Source organism: Scyliorhinus torazame, chromosome 8 (assembly GCF_047496885.1).
Source record: "Scyliorhinus torazame isolate Kashiwa2021f chromosome 8, sScyTor2.1, whole genome shotgun sequence".
NCBI classification, from domain to species: domain Eukaryota; kingdom Metazoa; phylum Chordata; class Chondrichthyes; order Carcharhiniformes; family Scyliorhinidae; genus Scyliorhinus; species Scyliorhinus torazame.
In genome coordinates, this window is record NC_092714.1 from 232,218,248 (window position 1) to 232,235,558 (window position 17,311).

General features: G+C 43.3%; 1 protein-coding gene across 6 annotated transcripts in view; it reads right to left on the reverse strand.

Annotated features, from left to right (window-relative positions):
- The window catches only part of LOC140428447 (zinc finger and BTB domain-containing protein 46-like), a 105,942-nt gene that overhangs the window by 27,972 nt on the left and 60,659 nt on the right, over positions 1 to 17,311 (reverse strand). For all 6 annotated transcript variants that reach the window (XM_072514906.1, XM_072514908.1, XM_072514910.1 and 3 more), the window contains one exon: positions 11,384 to 11,638. In XM_072514906.1, the coding sequence (XP_072371007.1) occupies positions 11,384 to 11,638 (255 nt within the window). The remainder of the gene's footprint in view (positions 1 to 11,383; positions 11,639 to 17,311) is intronic.

Below are 17,311 nucleotides of genomic sequence, written 5' to 3' on the forward strand. Positions count from 1 at the left end.
ATTTTAAGTAGAAACCCTGTTTAGAGAACAATACCTCATCTCACTTCCTTCATAGGCTGCTTTCAATAAGTGTTTAAATGGCACCAATCAACCATGCTTAATCTTCACAATTTCAGCATATTCGTTATGAAAATGCAAAAAAAAAGCTTTAAACTGGCACTACACCCTGAATAAAATGCTTAACTTTGTCATTGACTCTAATAGAATATGTACTTGAGGGAATGAAATCACAGCAAGTTCAGAAGTAGCCTCAATTTCATCACCAGCCTGTACAGTTTTGAATTCTCATTCAAAATTTTTCAACTGTTATTATAATCCTGACGAACGGCAGCCGGAATGTGGCGACCAGGGGCTTTTCACAATAACACCATTGCAGTGTTAATGTAAGCCTGCTTGTGACAATAAATATTATTATTATTTTCTGGATACTGAATAATGTTACAGGACAAATTTTTAACACTAATTCATCTTTAAGATCCAAATTATTCAGCTTACAAAAAATTGTGACAGTTAAGTTTTTAAAAAGGTAAACTTCAGTTCACCAAAATGGTATGACATAAAAAGACATTTTTGCGATAATAAGAGTCTTTATTAGTGTCACAAGTAGGCTTACATTAACACTGCAATGACATTGCTGTGAAAATCCCCTAGGCACCACACTATGGTGCTTGTTCGGGCACACGGAGGGAGAATTCAGAATGTCCAAATCATTTAACAATAAGTCTTTCAGGACGTGTGCGAGGAAACCAGAGGACCTGGAGGAAACCCATGCAGACACGGGGAGAACGTGCAGACTCCACACAGACAGTGATGCAAGCCGGGAATCGAATCCGGGTCTCTGGCGCTGTGAAGCTATAGTGTTAACCACTGTGCTACAGTGCCACCCAAGAATCTGGAGTGAAATTTGAGGCTTGAAATTGCTGTTTAAAAATTTGCAAAGTTAAAGCCGTGGCTTCCAGGTCCGAAATTGGAAAATGCTAAATTTTTCCAAACCAGAAAATAATGCAAAATCTCTTTGGTCTTTTATCACTGCTTCCAAAGTGTCAGATGCTACTCGAATAAAAGGGCCTACTGGGTTTACCTAGCTTATTACAACTAAAAAAAAAAGCTCCAAACTAGTTCTAGAGTTTCAGAATGGTTTACTCCCTGACAGACATTACTTCTATTAATGCAGGTCCAATACAAACACAGAAGATATAATATAGTTTTAGGTCCATTGCAGAGGAGTTACAAGTACAGTGAACTCTACAGAGGTGCTAATATCACAAATGCTTTCACAACTTTCTCAGATCTTTTGTTAAGATAAGGAAGTTCATTTTTCAAATGATAGTACTAATTTTTGAACAATTAATGCGGTTATTATTCAGCTACTGAAACATGGGTATAGAGATGTTCCGGGCAATATGTTAACGTTATGTAGCCTAAAACAAGCCTGGGTTTTTTTTTTTGCTTCCTCGGTCAATACAAGATATAAATATATATTGTAGTTCATTATTTGTTGATACCTTATTCGATTTAATATTCAATTTAAATAATTTACAATAAATTTAGCATAAATTATAATCCCAAAAATTTGAAATACTTCAGTTCAAAACCGTTGTTACATTTATGTGCATCACAGTTCACGGAAGTCAATCTTATGCAACATCATCACCTGTATGTGGTGGCATATACTTGAAAATGTAATCACATTCGTGGGTTCCCTTTGTATTAAATCTAAATTCAATAATTAAAGGTAAAATTTAGACCAAGAAGGAAATCCTTGCTCAATTTATTTAGCAGATGCAGCAATACAGATCCAACATCAATCTAATGAGTTGTCTTTCCTGTATTAGCTCAATTGTGCATCCAGCATGTTCCAATCCTCAGGCTAGTTGTCTTATCTTGCCAGGCCATATTTTGTTAGTGAAACTACTTCAGACACATGTTGTCAACTAGCTCAATCTGCACTGAAACGAATCTCAGTGCCCTTTCATTCCGAATCCTATCCGATTATTATTATTATTTGATGCACCACGTTCCATTTTAAAGCTTTCATAGTTTGGCTATGTGAAAACTGAATGACCCACTATCCACATCCTTGAGGAGATGTTTCTTTTCAAGAAGAAATTAAACAACTTTCAGGTGGTGTTCATGAAATAATAATGGTACAATTGGGTAAACTAAAACAGTCAATGTTAGGGAACAGTGCGACCATCTTTGTAACACAATCTTAAAGGCCGAATCACATCTGCCTGAACTGTCCCAAACGGTTAATCATGGTGCATCTGCTACAAAAATGAAGTCACTTGGTTAAAAAAAAAATGCCCTCTCATTAAACGATGGTGGTGCCAAAAATTATTTGCAAAGTGAAAACATTTGTTTTTCTTGATGGTAACTGCATTTGTCAATGCTTAAAGGGTAACCAAAGACAAAATTGTGAACTTAAGAAGCACTTCATCACCTAAAATACAACATAACTTACCAGCTGGAGGTACAACTTACTGAAGGGATAGTTTTATACAATGCTGTCAAATACCTATAAATCAGCTGGATTTTATTTTGCTCTGTATTTTACAACGGAACACTGATAATCAGGCATATAATATGCCAAAGGAATGCAAATGCCAGAGGGACTTATATGCAGCTGACTTTCAAGAAACATCAGATACATAGTTGCTGCACGTGACACCGAACCCCTACTACAAGGAAGAATCTTCCACCTCTCTTTTTGCTTTCCAGATGACTATGGACTTCTACATTTTTGAATCTTTTACAGTGCATACATCAAACTTTATTCAAGCAAGCTGGCTTTCAATTGAAGTGTTTTCCCTCAGTCACAACTCAACTCCATTCACGTATCTAACAGACACATTTAGCTTTATATTGAACAGCATGATTTAATGAATGTTTCGAATATTGTTGAATTGGCATTTGTTTAAAAAAACCTGGAGCTGTTGACGAAGTAAAATAAATCATTCATCCCAAATGTATTTCAGAGATTAGAAATATTGATTACTTATGCTACATTTATTGATCAAGATGAGTAGCTTAAGTATAACTTCTAGCCATGCAGCACGTTACTCATCAAGCCTTACTCCGATTTAAATTCTCTCAAACCAGGGAGCACTCTTTGCAAGCTTGCTTATATATTAAACACTCCCATATCACTAATACATTTTATGACAGTGCGCATAAGTTATGCTCAATATACTGTCAAAGCAAAGCAATGCAAAAATTGCTCCCTCCAGGGAATCTCTCACGATTTACCTGCAGAATCAGCTCAGGTCATGACTCCAAGTTAGTAATGCTGTTTTCGCATTCGTAACACTGAATGTCTCGCATAAATGCCATCTTAATGTCTTCAGAGGCACAGGTTTAGTAGCACTCTAAGCCCACCAACTCCCACAGCTACCTTGGCTTCACATCCCACTTTCTGAAAGTCCTCGATTTCCTTCTCTCAATTTCTCCATCATATCTGATCAGAATAGGCAACCTTCAGTTCTAATAGATCTTCCTCCTCTCTCTCCCATCTCTTCTCTCCCCACTCCATGCGCGAGAGTCACCATCACCTCAAACGTACCCTTGTGTTTCACACACTTCTGCTCTCACCCTTTTCCTCCAACAAGTACGAGGTTGCTGCCTTTCACCCAACCAGTCTTCATATTCACCAGATGACCTTCCACCATGTTCACCACCTCCACCATAACTCACTGCCGAACACATCATCCCCTCCTCTTCAGCATTTCAAAGACACTTTTTTAAAAAAAATTATTCACGTGGGCATCATTGGCTGGGCCAGCATTTATTGCACACCCCGAATTGTCCTTGAACTGAGGCTTTCCAGATCATTTCAGAGGGCATTTATGAATTGACCACATTACTGTGTAGTTAAATGTGAACGTGGAGTCACATTTAAGCCAAACCAGGGAAGCATACTAGATTTCCTTCCTGAAAAGGACATTAGTGAACCAGGTGAGTTTTTTTGACAATCAACAGTGGTTCCATGGTCATCTTTAGACTTCTATTTCCAGGTTTTTATTGAATTCAAATTTCAATATCCCCCGAGATGGGATTCGAACCTGGGTCCCCAGGAGGATTACACTGGGTCTCTGGATTACAATAACAGTGACAACGTCACTGCAGCGCTGCTTCCCTCAACAATACTTTGGGTCCTTTCATCAGTCACCCCTAATACCACCTTCCCTTTTTTTTTATGGTGGTCTTAAATACAAACGCAGCAGGTTCATCACCTTTTAGCTTCTCTCTTCTCACCACCAAAGATCTCAAATACTCCTTCCAGGTGAAATAGCAATTTGCATGTACTTCGTCCAATTTACTACGCTGTATTCACTGTTGTAGTCTCCTCCATGTATTTGCTTTATTTCGCCCCGTGTTCCGCACTATAACCAATCATTGTTTGTCGGTGTACCATTTGTCAATGTTCTCTGTTGATTATTCTTTTTGTCTACCATGTACGTACTGTGTACGTTCCCTCGGCCACAGTAGTTGGGTGGGTGATTGCGTTGTGGAACATCGAGTCAGGCAGCAAGAGCGACTCCGAGCTTTCACTCCCGTCATTTTAATTCTCCATCAGTCTATCCTTGGCATCCTGTAATGCCCCAATGAAGCTCAACATGAGCTCGAGAAACATCACTTCATCTTGTAGATACCTTACAGCCTCCTTGACTGATCCTCCAGTTCAACTGTTTTAGATCGTGTGCTTTGGGTTTTCCTTGGATTTGATTTCAGACAGCAACTATCCATAATTTTTACCATTCACACCTCCTCTAGCCGCTTCTCTTTTTTAAAATTACTTGTTCCATTACCACGCCCTTCGGCCTTGCACCATGAAATCTTTTGTCAGTTAATCTCATCTGGCCTCCAGCCCAAACACAGACCTTCCCTTTTGCTCTTTTTCCCCACCCTCATTGCTTTCACTTGCTCGATTCCATATTTCTAACTCTTCCCAGTTCTGGTGAAAGGTCGTAGACCTGAAACGTTAACTTTGTTTTATTCTCCACAGATCCCGCCAGGCCGGAGTATTTCCTGGATTTTGTTTTTGGTTTTACTTGTGTATCAATAATCATAAAAGTTCCAAATAAGTTCCAAATATTCTTCACACCCTTGCTCTTTTATGCAATCAAAAATTTTCCAAATGCAGGTCTCGTCTTTCTGGGTGCACCACAGCATCTCTATGTACAATAGAAATCTGTATTCACACTATTTTGCACGTCTTAAATCTAAACAGATCTTGTTATTTGGTTTAAAATGTATTCACCAGCTAGACAACTGTACAAATTTCGACACCCACAAATTAAAGGTTGAACTAGCACAAAACAAATATATTCCAAAACTGGATTTATTTGCCTGGGTTTCAAAGATCAGATTGCTAGGGCTTTGAGGTTGCACAAGGCCCATGGGCTACACTATTGTCCTACTCAAATAACTGTCTGGTGCTCAAAGCTATTGAAGCCCTTTCTTTATAGAAACTTACAACACAAAAAGCAGCCCATCCAGTGTGTGATTAAAAGCCCATCTAACCCCACTTTCCAGCTTCTGGTCTGTACCCATGTAGGTTACGGCACTTCAAGTGAATATCCAAGTATTAAAAGGTAGAGAAGCTCCTGTTTCTTCCACCATTTCAGGCAAAGCGTTCAGACGCCTACAGGCCTCTGGGCGAAGATTTTCTTCTTGACACCCTTTCAATCCTTCTACTACTAAAAGTGCACGGCCCCTGGTTATTGATTTCTCCGGTAAGGGAAAAGATTCTTCCTCCCACGCTGTCTAGGCCCCACAATTTCTACACACAATTAAAATTTCCCCTCAGCCTTTGTTCCACAAAGAAAAACCCCAGCTTCTGAAATCTTTCCTCTTTAGCTAGAAACTTCCAGTCTTGGCAGATTTCAATAGCAGCCTTTGCATGTACTCACTTCCTGTAATGCGGTGGCCAGAATGGTGTGTTGTGCTCTAGTTTAACTAGTATTTAATGTAGTTCTAGCATAACCTTCCTACTCTCATGTTCTATACCTTGGCTAATAAAGGAAAATATCCCCATGCCATCTAAACCACCTTATCCTATTTGACATTTGGGAATCTGTGGACATGCACACCAATGGCCCTCTGTTTCTCTATCTTTCTCAGGATCATAGAAACCCCGCCATGTCGCTAACACAAACCCCCGACTTCGGGGGCTCCAAGTCACTCCATCCCAGTAAAATCCATCTCTGGGTCGCCAGGAAAGCAAAGGCCAAAACGTTGGCTTCTCTCCTCCTCCTCTCCTCCCCCCCCCCCCTCACCCCAGGGCTCCCGGGTCTTGCGACACTCCAAAGATCGCCACCCCTGTACTCTTCCCTTGCAGGACCTCGGACATGACGTCCGCAAAACCCTGCCAAACGCCCCTCAGCCTCGGACACGCCCAGAACACGTGTTCCTGATTCGCAGGACGTCCCCACATAGCCCTCCACTCCTCAAAGAATCTGCTCATCCGGCCATAGTCATATGAGCCTGTGGACCGCCTTGAATTGGATCAGGCTGAGCCTGGCACACAACGAGAATGCGTTAACTCTCCGCAGGGCCTCCTCCCACAATCCAGCCTCCACGAGTGGGGAGAGTGGACATCCCTGCTTCGTCCCCCGGTACAGCCTAAAATACTCCAACCTCACCCGATTTGTCTGCACTTTTGCCACCGGTGCCTGATAAAGCAACCGGACCCAGTACACAAATCCCTGCCCAAACCGTCCCAGAACCTCCCACAAGCACTCCACCCGGTCGAAGGCTTTCTCTGCGTCTATAACCACTGCCAACTTCACCTCGTAGCCCTCTGTAGGCATCATAATTGAGTTCAAGAGCTCCTGATATTGGTCGCCAGGTGTCGCCACTTAACAAACCCAGTCTGATCTTCCCCTATTATCCCTGGGTCACAAACCTCGATGCATGTGGCCAGGATCTTTGCCAACAGGTTGGCATCCACATTCAATAAGGAGATTGATCTGTATGACCCGCAGTTTTCCGGGTCCTTGTCCTGTTTCAAGATGAGAGAGATCGAGCCTGTGACAACGTCGGGCGGAGCACTCCCAGCTCCTTTGCTTCATTAAATGTCTTTACTAACAGCGGCCCCAGCACCCCCAAAAACTTATAAAATTCTATTGGGTATCCTTCTGGTCCCAGGCCTTGCCCGATTTTTTCGCCACCAACCTCTCCATTACCTCCCCAAGCCCAAGTGGGCCCCCCAGGCCCTTCACCAGCTCCTCACCCACCTTCGGAAACTCCAGCCCTCCCAAAAATTGCCTCATCCCCTCTTCTCTGTCTGGGGGTTCCGATTTATACAGCTTGCTGTAGAAATCTCGAAACACTCCATTCACTCCCACCAGATCCAAGACCACCTTCCTACCTGTGTCCCTCACTTCCCAATCTCTCTCACCGCCTCAACTGATGCGCCAGCATTCTGCTCGCTTTCTCCCCATCCTCTCACACCGCCCTTCTCACTTCTCCTCAGCTGTCCCACTGCCTTGCCCGTGGATAGGAGACCAAATTCCAATTGTAGCCTCTGGTGTTCCTTCAAGAGCCCTTCCTCTGGGTTCTCAGCGTATCTCCTGTCCACCTACAGGACTTATCCCACCAGTTTTTCTATCTCCATCCGCTCCGCCTTCTCCTGTGTGCCCGAATAGAAATAAACTCCCCCCTGATAACTGCCTTCAGTGCCTTCCAGACCGTACCCGCCGACACCTCCCTCATATTGTTAATCTTTATATACCCCCGGATGGCTTCCCTCACCTGCTCACACACCTCCTCTTCCGCTAACAGCCCCACATCCAACCTCCATTGCGGACGCTGGGCTCTTCCTTTGCTCACTCGCTGGTCCAGCCAGTGTGGGGCGTAGTCCAACAGCACTATTGCTGAATATTCAGCATCTATCACCTCTGCCAGCATCGTTTTATCCAGCAAAAAAAATCTATTCGGGAGTACACCTTGTGCACATGGGAGTGGAACAAAATTCTTTCCCCCTCCGCCTCCCAAATCTCCATGAATTGACCGCCCACCCCCAAAATTCTCCGTAAACCCATGGATCTCCTTGGCTGTAGCCGAAACCTTCCCCAACCTAGGGCTCGACTGGTCCAGTCTTGAAGTTCCCCCCCCCCCACCACCCCCAAAATCAACTGATGCGAATCCAGGTCCGGAATCCTCCCTAGCACCCACCTCGTCCCAGTTTGGGGCATAAATATTCACCAGCACTCCCTCCAGTTTCACACCCCTTCACCCCCCCCCCCCCCCCCCCCCCCCCCCCCCCCCCACCCCGGGCCTTCTTCACTGGCCCATTCAACCCTTAAAGTTCCACGTGACCAGCCTGGTCCCCCTTCTGCGCCGCTGATCAGCCATATATTACAGGAAACAAGACTCTGATTGGTTAGCAAGTCGACTCGGATAAGTTGATGGGTTGTCAATGGAGAAAGCAATCCAAAGTTTAGGTTCAAACTTCCGGGTAATTAACAAAAGACGATTACGCTTGACATATTCCTTTTGTTTGCAAAGGACGGATCCATGCCTATGAATTATGTCCCTTCCAGCAATCCTAAATGAAACATGTTACAAGCTTGACTGATTATCTTAAATTGGTTTGTGTAGCTACTCAGGACTATTCGGCAAGTGTTGCCCTATCGCAGAATCACATCTAACTGCAGATGTTTTGGGTTTTGCGAATGTGGGCTGATCAAGTACGTAATCTGTTGATTATGAACAAGAGAAGGAACATGCTGTTTGATTCAATCAGCCAACCATTAGGATGTACACCGTACGTAGCTGGCATTGCACCGGCACTGAAATTCAAACGTGCCGTTGTTAAGACTGCGTGGTAGACAGAAAGTCTTTTTGGACTGATGCAGCATCAGTAGGAAATAGCACTCGTGTAGCCACTACACAGTTAGTTGATTTTTTAAAAATGTACAACAGGTTGCGGCAGACATTTCACTCGCTGCGATAAATTGTAGTTAATTTGAAATTTGGCATTCTTGCGTTTTCCTGGTACGTGCAAGATGAAACGTTTCAGCAACATATCTCACTTTTCATCATATATTTAAGCTCTCGAATTAGTAGATTGGCACTCCCTTCCATAGTCATGTAACAAATTTAAACCCCACCTTCTAAACATTTTTAACTGCTAACCCAATTGTCAGGCTCATCAGATTTTTGGACCGAGCGAACAGTAAAGCATTATCTATAATCCTCCTTCAGCTGGGGAAGGGAGCGGGTGGAGGCATGTAGGGAGAAGAACAAATAAATCAGGGTCAATCCTGTCCAGAGAAATGAATCAACTGCCATTGACATCAGACTCTTAGATAATAAAGTTTTTTATTTTAAATAAATTTAAAGTATCCAATTCATCTTTTTCCAATTGAAGGGCAATTTAGTGTGGCCAATCCACCTACCCTGCACATCTTTGGGTTGTGGGAATAAGACCCACGCAGACACAGGCAGAATGTTCAAACTCCACACGCACAGTGATCCGGGGCCGGGATTGGACTCAGGTCCTCGGAGCCGTGAGGCATCAGTGCTAACCACTGTGCTGCCTTAAGTAATAAAGTTGCTCTGTTGGAAACTGCCTCCCCACTAGAGGACACCACTTTGAAAAGATGACTTGCGCCCGCACCCCCCTTCTGTTGTCTCAGTTTGTTTGTAAATTGTATCAATCTTTCAAATGTTACTAGCCTGGGAAAGCTCTAAAGTCTGCAAAGGCCAGGAATAAATCTCTGCAGAAAATTGTTCCCACCGGGCCCCAAGCATTAACAATTGTCACAAGTAACCATGCTGTTGCATCATATCCTTATGGATCTAACAGACAGTATAAAAGTTAAGAGGGGCATGAGCTACAGTTAAAAATGGGGAATGCCCATATAGATAAAACATGACTGCAGCAGCAACATTAAATATACTAGATACTCTCTCTACTGCATAAGACAGTTATTCACAAACTTATTCAGACAATTTGTTAAAGGTCCACCTTTAACAAAATATAAACCCAGTTTAAGCGGTGAACCAGTTCCTTTCTGCACAGTTCTATTCACTTAATCAGGAACTCTGTACGGAGAACATTCCAAAACCATTGTTTCAAATGGAAAATTATCTGAAACAAGACCTTGATTTGTATGTGACGGAGCTGTTCAGCACTGTACAGAAAAATAAACATATTTGTTTGAAACATCCATGTGGAACATCTGAGAAATTGAAAAATATGCAAGTCGAAAAGTAATACAAGTAATAAACGACAGGTTTAATTTCAATAATCACCATATTGTTTTCTTCACTAAGTTTTGCTGCACAAGTTTAAATGGTGTCAGCCAATACCCTCCTGACATCTAGCATTTACAATGGAATACACGGTGTGCATATGATCAACTGCCATATTTCAATACCCTTTCACCAAAACCATCTGCAACTCCAGGTTCATATTCTATGAAAGCAATGTGCCACAACACCTTTTCTCCATGACTGACTGCCTCAAGTCTCTTTCGCCTCCTCACTTCTCATAGGAAATTCCAACTCATGGGAGTCGATGCAACTGCGTTCACAACATTCTCTTCATCACCTCCCCTAGTCCATGAATACAGCATCTGCCTTCCTGTTCCATTTGTTTAAAAAAAAACGCTTAACGTTTCAATTTCTCTGTAGACTGACCAAAAGCATTTCTTTCAAAAACAATGCTCATTAATTCACTCATCTGTTGAGAAAGTAGCTGACTACTGCAGTCATAAGAAACAAATGGGTAAAGTTTTCTTCATTATACAGAGTATTATGGTTTATACTGTCGGCTACCCAGACAAAAATACTTAAAACTGTTGTGAAATGTTTGTTGTAAGGCATACACATCATGTTACTGACAGGTTTGAAGACAAGAAGCAAGGTACAGCAATATACATTTTTCTCCCAAAGCCAAATTGATACGTAGTGTCTGTGGGGACTAAGTTCAGCAAATTAAATTCTCATGGATTAATGAGATAAGCAATGATCAACTTGTCTGGGAGAAAAACAGGGCAAAGCAGCTCGTTAAGAAAACCATGAGGGTATTTTGAGAAAATCCAACTTAAAACAGCAGAAAGCTCAGCACCATGGAAGTCCATTCATCTGAATTAATATAGATAGATTCAGAAGGACTGTAAGCATCTTATGTCAACACATCTGGCAAACACACCTATGGTTTATCTCCAGCAAAAAGCAGTTATTACTCCAACAAGGAGTGGCAGCCTAGCAAACTACTAAAGCAACCATCTGGTGGAAATGTTGCTACTCAAGTTATAAAGCAAGCTTCGCTGCATGGGAAATTGTAAGACCAGTTGCTTTGGATCCTTTTTAACAGAATATATACAATTTACCATAAACTGTGAAAATCTTAAAAAGATGCATGTTGTACCTTTAGGCAAGTATTCAAAAATAATAGGATTATCATCTCCTGGTTGGTCAGGCTTGACAGATAAGAAGTTATGCTTGCTCAGAAGTGCAGCTCTTAAGTTGGCCACTGTAGACGCCTGCTGTTCTTCTTTTACGGAGGCAACAAACTGAGAAAGATAATTTGATTCTACAACAGCTAGCGGCTCCTCAGGATTCTGACAGAAATCAGGTCTGTCTCCCCGACTATCTGAACTGCTTGGTTCAGTGGCATCTGCACCTGAGGAAACATAAGCAAGTTAGTAAGCTACGTGAATTCCTTTTCGATGCAGAAATAAAACTGACCTATTTAAATGAATCTCAACACCAAATATATAAATACTACCCAAGAACATTGCACATCGTTGGATACCAAGGGTATTTTTTTAGCATAGCTAATCAACCTTCAGCAACGGATAAACGGAGGGCAGGGGCAGAATTGAGTGCAGTCCATGGAATAAATGGGACAGTGGCAGCAGGGATAAAGTTGGCTGAGTGAGAAATGCTGAACGGTTGTTTTTCAGACTGAAGGAAGGTGTACAGCAGGGTCCTCCACTCCCAAAGACACTGGGGTCACTGCTTTTCTAGATACATTCATGTCCTGGATGTAGGTGTAGAGGGCGAAGTCTGCAGATAGCACTAAACTTGTAAGTAATTTGAACTGTAGAGGATAGTGGTAAACTGAGGAAATTTAATTCAAAGAAGTGTGAATGTTTTACATTCTGGAAGGAAGAACAAGGAGGGGCAATGTAAAACACACAACCATAAAGTGGATAAAAACAAATTACTGCAGATGCTGGAATCTGACACAAAACAGAAAATACTGGACAATCACAACAGGTCTCACAGCATTTGTGGAGAAGGGAGCTAGCATTTTGAGTCTGGCACTTTGTATGCCACTCTCAGCACCCTTCTTAGCCATAATCACCACCATTTACATGTTTTTCAATCTCCACATTTCGCTGGCCCCCTATCCAGCCACACTGTTCCACCGACTGTCCCTCCCCGCACCCCACACCACCACCAGCCCCAATAACAGTATAAATCTGATCCTATTTCCAGTTCTCTCTAATTAAAAAAAGTGGGTGCAGGAATAGACACACCACGAGGTACATATGCATAAGTTGTTGAAGGTAACAGGGGAACTTGAGAAAGTGGTTTAAAAAACAGACAGGGTGCTGGTTTTATAAATAAAGTACAAAAGCAAGACAGTTCTGTGAACCTTTTGGAGAAAAAAAAAATCACAAATTCGGCAGAACAGCCAACTGTGACATGAAGTTTTTTTTAAAAACACAGTAACTGTAATGCAGTGTTTTGTGGAGGCAGATTCAATTATTTCAAAAGTGAATTGCATTAACACGCCAACAGTAAAAAATTGCAGGACCTCAGGGAAACAGCAGGGAACATGGACACAATGGTACAAGGGCCTCATTCTGTGGCATACCAGCAAACCTAGTGCATGTGCGAATATCTGGCCATGGTCAAATATAACACCAAGTTTGTGAACAGGCTGATTCAGCCTTAGACGTTACCAGGTAAAGAGACAGAGTCAATGACTGGGGAATGGAGTTTATGATGGGGAGAAAAGACAATGGCTTCAGTTTTCCCAGTAAATAGCTCGGAAGCAATTTTTGTTCATCCAATACTGAAGATTGGACAAGCAGCCTAACAATTTAGAGAATATTTTGTTTTTTTAAACAGTCAACAGCAACAAAGATTTGAAAATCAACGATGTATATCCCACACTAACCGTGAAACAAAAAGGAAACGTCACCATTATGATACAGCTGGATGTTGTTAATCAAAAAGGAAGATGGGTCTAATTGTTGGAGGCCAATCATCTCACCCCAGAGAATCACAGCAGGATAGTGTCATAGTCCCAATTATCTTTAGCTGCTTCATTGTCCTTTCCTCCATCAAAGACAGAAATGGGGATGTTCACCAATAATTGCAGTGTTCAGCTTTATCTATATGGCTTCAGAAAATAGAGGCTTGGGTTGAAAAGTGTCAAAACAATGGTGCCACATGATCTTGGGCAATGTCAGCGATCTCCATGGAGAAAATCTAGCCATCGCCCCTTAACATTTAACAGTATTACAAATCCCGCATCACCGTCTTGTGGACCATCATTGACCAGAAACCTAACTGGACCAACCTGACATATACCATGACAACAGGAGCAGGTCGGAGAATGAGTATTTTGCACGAAGTAACTCACCTCGGCTCCCCAAACCAATTCCACCTTTTACTACAATCAGTACTGTGACAGACTATCCTCCAAGTGATTTGGTGTGCAGCTCACTTAATTGACAGCCCATCTTAAACATTCACTTTCTCCACTACCAGCACACACTGACTACTGTGGTTACCTCCACAGGATACATTGCAACAGCCCACCATGCCTTCTTCAGCAACTTGCAAATTCACAACCTCGACCACCCAGGAGAACAAGGACAGCAGACAGAGGGGCATGCCATCACCTACAAATTCCCTTCCAAGTTATTTACCACCTAGACGTGAAAATATTTACTAATTTCTTCATCGCCGCTGGGTCAAAAAACCTGGAATAAAAATCTGCAAATTATGGCACTGTTTTTAGATGATGTCAGAGGGGTAGCATGTTGATGCCAAAAGGACTCATGGAATTGGATTCTCCATCAAGAATAAAGTAATTAACTGGAGAGTTCTCTGCTGGCATCTACCCGTACCATGACCCTCAGTCGACAACTTGCCAAGAACCAGCAGGCAACGGTCGCGAATGCCTATGTCTCAACTCTTGAAGTCAACAATGAGTCCAAAGAAGGCTTCTATCCCACCCTGGTCACCATGCTTTCCGCTGTTCCTCAGGAAGACAGGATGGATCATCCTCCTTGGGGATTGCAATGCCAGAGTTGGCAAGGACTCCCAAATAGGAACCATTAAAAGGAAGGAGTTGGGAATTACAAGTCCAAAACGGTTCAAAGCGGACCAAGCTGGGGTGCTCTATCAGAGGGCTGGTGCAGACTCGATGGGACAAATGGCCTCCTTCTGCACTTTAGGAATTCTATGCTTCTTGGACTGCTGAGCAGATCACCAGCTCATCTGATCCTCTGTCCATCAAACTCCACCAGAAGCCACGGAAGATGAAAAAACAGCTCAGAAAAATGATCAAAGTTGAACGGCTTCAGGCATGCTTGTGACCTTCCAACAATGTCTTCAATGAAGCGGTGCAGTAGCACAGTGGTTAGCACTGCTGCTTCAGAGCTCCAGGGTCCTAGGTTCTATTCCCGCTTGGGTCACTATCTGGGTGGAATTTGCACGTTCTCCCAGTGTCTATCTGGGTTTCCTCCGGGTGCTCCGGTTTCCTCCAAGTCCCGAAAGATGTGCTGTTAGGTGAATTGGACATTGAATTCACTCTCGGTGTATCCGAACAGGCGCAGGATTGTGGCGACTAGGGGATTTTCACTTCATTACAGTGTTACTTGTGACAATAATAAAGATTATTATTATTCCCCAAAATTTCAACGTGTCCATACTAATCAAGTGGAGGAATACTGTAAAGAGCTGAAGACAGCCATAATTTCAGTGAAGAAACCATCGGTTACAAGACCAGGACTCACCAAGACTGATTAGACGAGAACAACCACGCTATTCAAGACCTCATCAACAAGAACAGGAAAGCTCTCTGTGCTTGGCAGAACACCATAAACAGAAAGACAAAGAGGAGAGCTCATCAATTAGCCACGTGGAGGTACAAAGAGGAACTAGGAAAATCAAGAACCAATGGTGGACTGAGAAAGCTAAGGAGCTACAAACTCCTCATTGCGACACCCGGTGTAGCCATGGCAATATTTGGATCCAACAATCCGAGACCTCAAACCGGACAGAGTAAGGACGGAACCCTCTTGAAACAGAGAAAATATCGGCCTTCAATGAACAGAACACTTCAAAGAATTCCTAAACCATAATACAATCATAAATGAGGATGCGTTTGAGGAAATCCCCCAACTCCTCCCATCAATGAGGATCTTGGACTTCCACCAAGTGTGGATCAAGTCAAAACTGTCATCAAACACCTGAAGAATGGAAAAGTCGCAGGAGTTGACGGGATTCCAGTAGAGATTTTCAAACTTGGGGAAGACATCACCTGTCATCTCCATCAGCTGTTACTGAAAATCTGGAACAGAGAAGAAATTCCTGCTGACCTTAGGGATGCTGTCACCACCACCATCTTCAAGAAAAGAGACAAAGCAGACTGTGGGAACTACCGAGTGATCTCCCTACTCTCCATCGCCGGGAAGATCAACGTCGAATCCTCGCTAGCCGCCTTCTCCCGGTCTCTGAAGAAATGCTTCCGGAAAGCCAATGTGGCTTCCAACCAACCCTAGGTCGGCGGATATGACTCTTACTACTCGGCAACTTCAAGAGGAATGCCAGAATGAATATCAAACGCCCCAAATGGCCTTCAAAGCTTTTGACTCAATTGGGAAGTGCTAAGGAAGACTCTGTCAAAGACCGGTTGTCCTCACCAACAGAAATAAGACAGAAACTTTTGAAAGGTCAAGACCGGAGTCAAGCAGGGATGTGTAATCGCCCCACCCTTTTCTCCATTTTCATCAGCACCATCCTTCACCTAGTCAAGAACAAGCTTCACAGTGGAGTGCATATCATCTACAGGATAGACGGACAACCTTTCAACCTCAAACGGTTGTAATCCAAGAAGGAAACAACACTGACATTACTCCTGGAACTTCAACATTGCCCACTCCACTCTCTCAGAATAGGATCACCAAGCCATGCTCGACACCTTCGCCAAAGAATAACAAAGAATCAGTCTCAGCCTCAACTTCAACAAGACTCAAGTCCTTTCCTAACCCTCCCAGGTTTCGCCCTCCAAGATCAACAGAGAAACCCAGCCAAACATTTCCCCTGCCTGGGGAGCCACCTCTCTAAGGCTGACATTGATGCGGAGATGGTATCCAATCCGTGAGCACTCCCTTTCCACTCCCAAGGGCGAGAGTCTTTGACGATCACATCTGTGCTGACACCAAGATACCCGTGTGCAAGGCAGTCGTCCTCACAATACTTCTATACAGTTCAGAAACTTGGACTAGTACAGATGCAACCTCTAGGCCCTGGAGAGGTACCATCAACGCTGTCCAAGGATTGTTCGTATCAGCTGGGAGGAGAGACATACTAACATCAGTGTCCTTGATGGAGCCAAAAGCACCAGCATCAATGCCACGATCATTCAAAACCAACACTGCTGGACGGCCATGTGTTTAGGATGTCTGAGTCCCGACTGCCAAAGCAAATAATCTTCGCCCAGCTCAAGGAAGGCTTCCAAATAAGAGGACGGCCAGGGAAGTGCTTCATAGACATCTTGAAGGCTTATCTCAAGAAAACAATCGTCATCAAAGCCTAGGACACCCTTGCTCAGAAGAGATCGACTTGGAGACGAACCTCTTGATTGAAGGAACACGATTCCTTGAGGACACCAGTCAACAAGAGGAGGCCGGGGAAAGAAGCCTGAGAAAGGAATACCAATGATCTAGAGTCCAAAGACCGAACCCATCTCGCGGAAACACCTGCCAAGCGTGCAGTCGAAGATGCAGCTCCAGGATCGGGCTAATCAGCAGTGCAAAGACCGACATAACCGATGACCAGAGCACAGTTTCTTAAATGGACAATCATACTCGTTAGCAAGTTATCGCCGAAGCAGGGGATGACAAATAAAAAGGGGCCAAGGAAAGGTTTTTGGAGGACATGTCATGTAGCAGGAAGCCATTGGTAGTGATTCTCTAGCTATGCCTGGATAGGCAAGAATAGAACCGGGTGTGTGCAGTCTTAAACTTCTGAACAATGGAGGAGAGACATTGGAGGATGATGTGGTCAACTGCGTCAAAGCCTACAGCGAGGTCAAAAAGGATAGTTT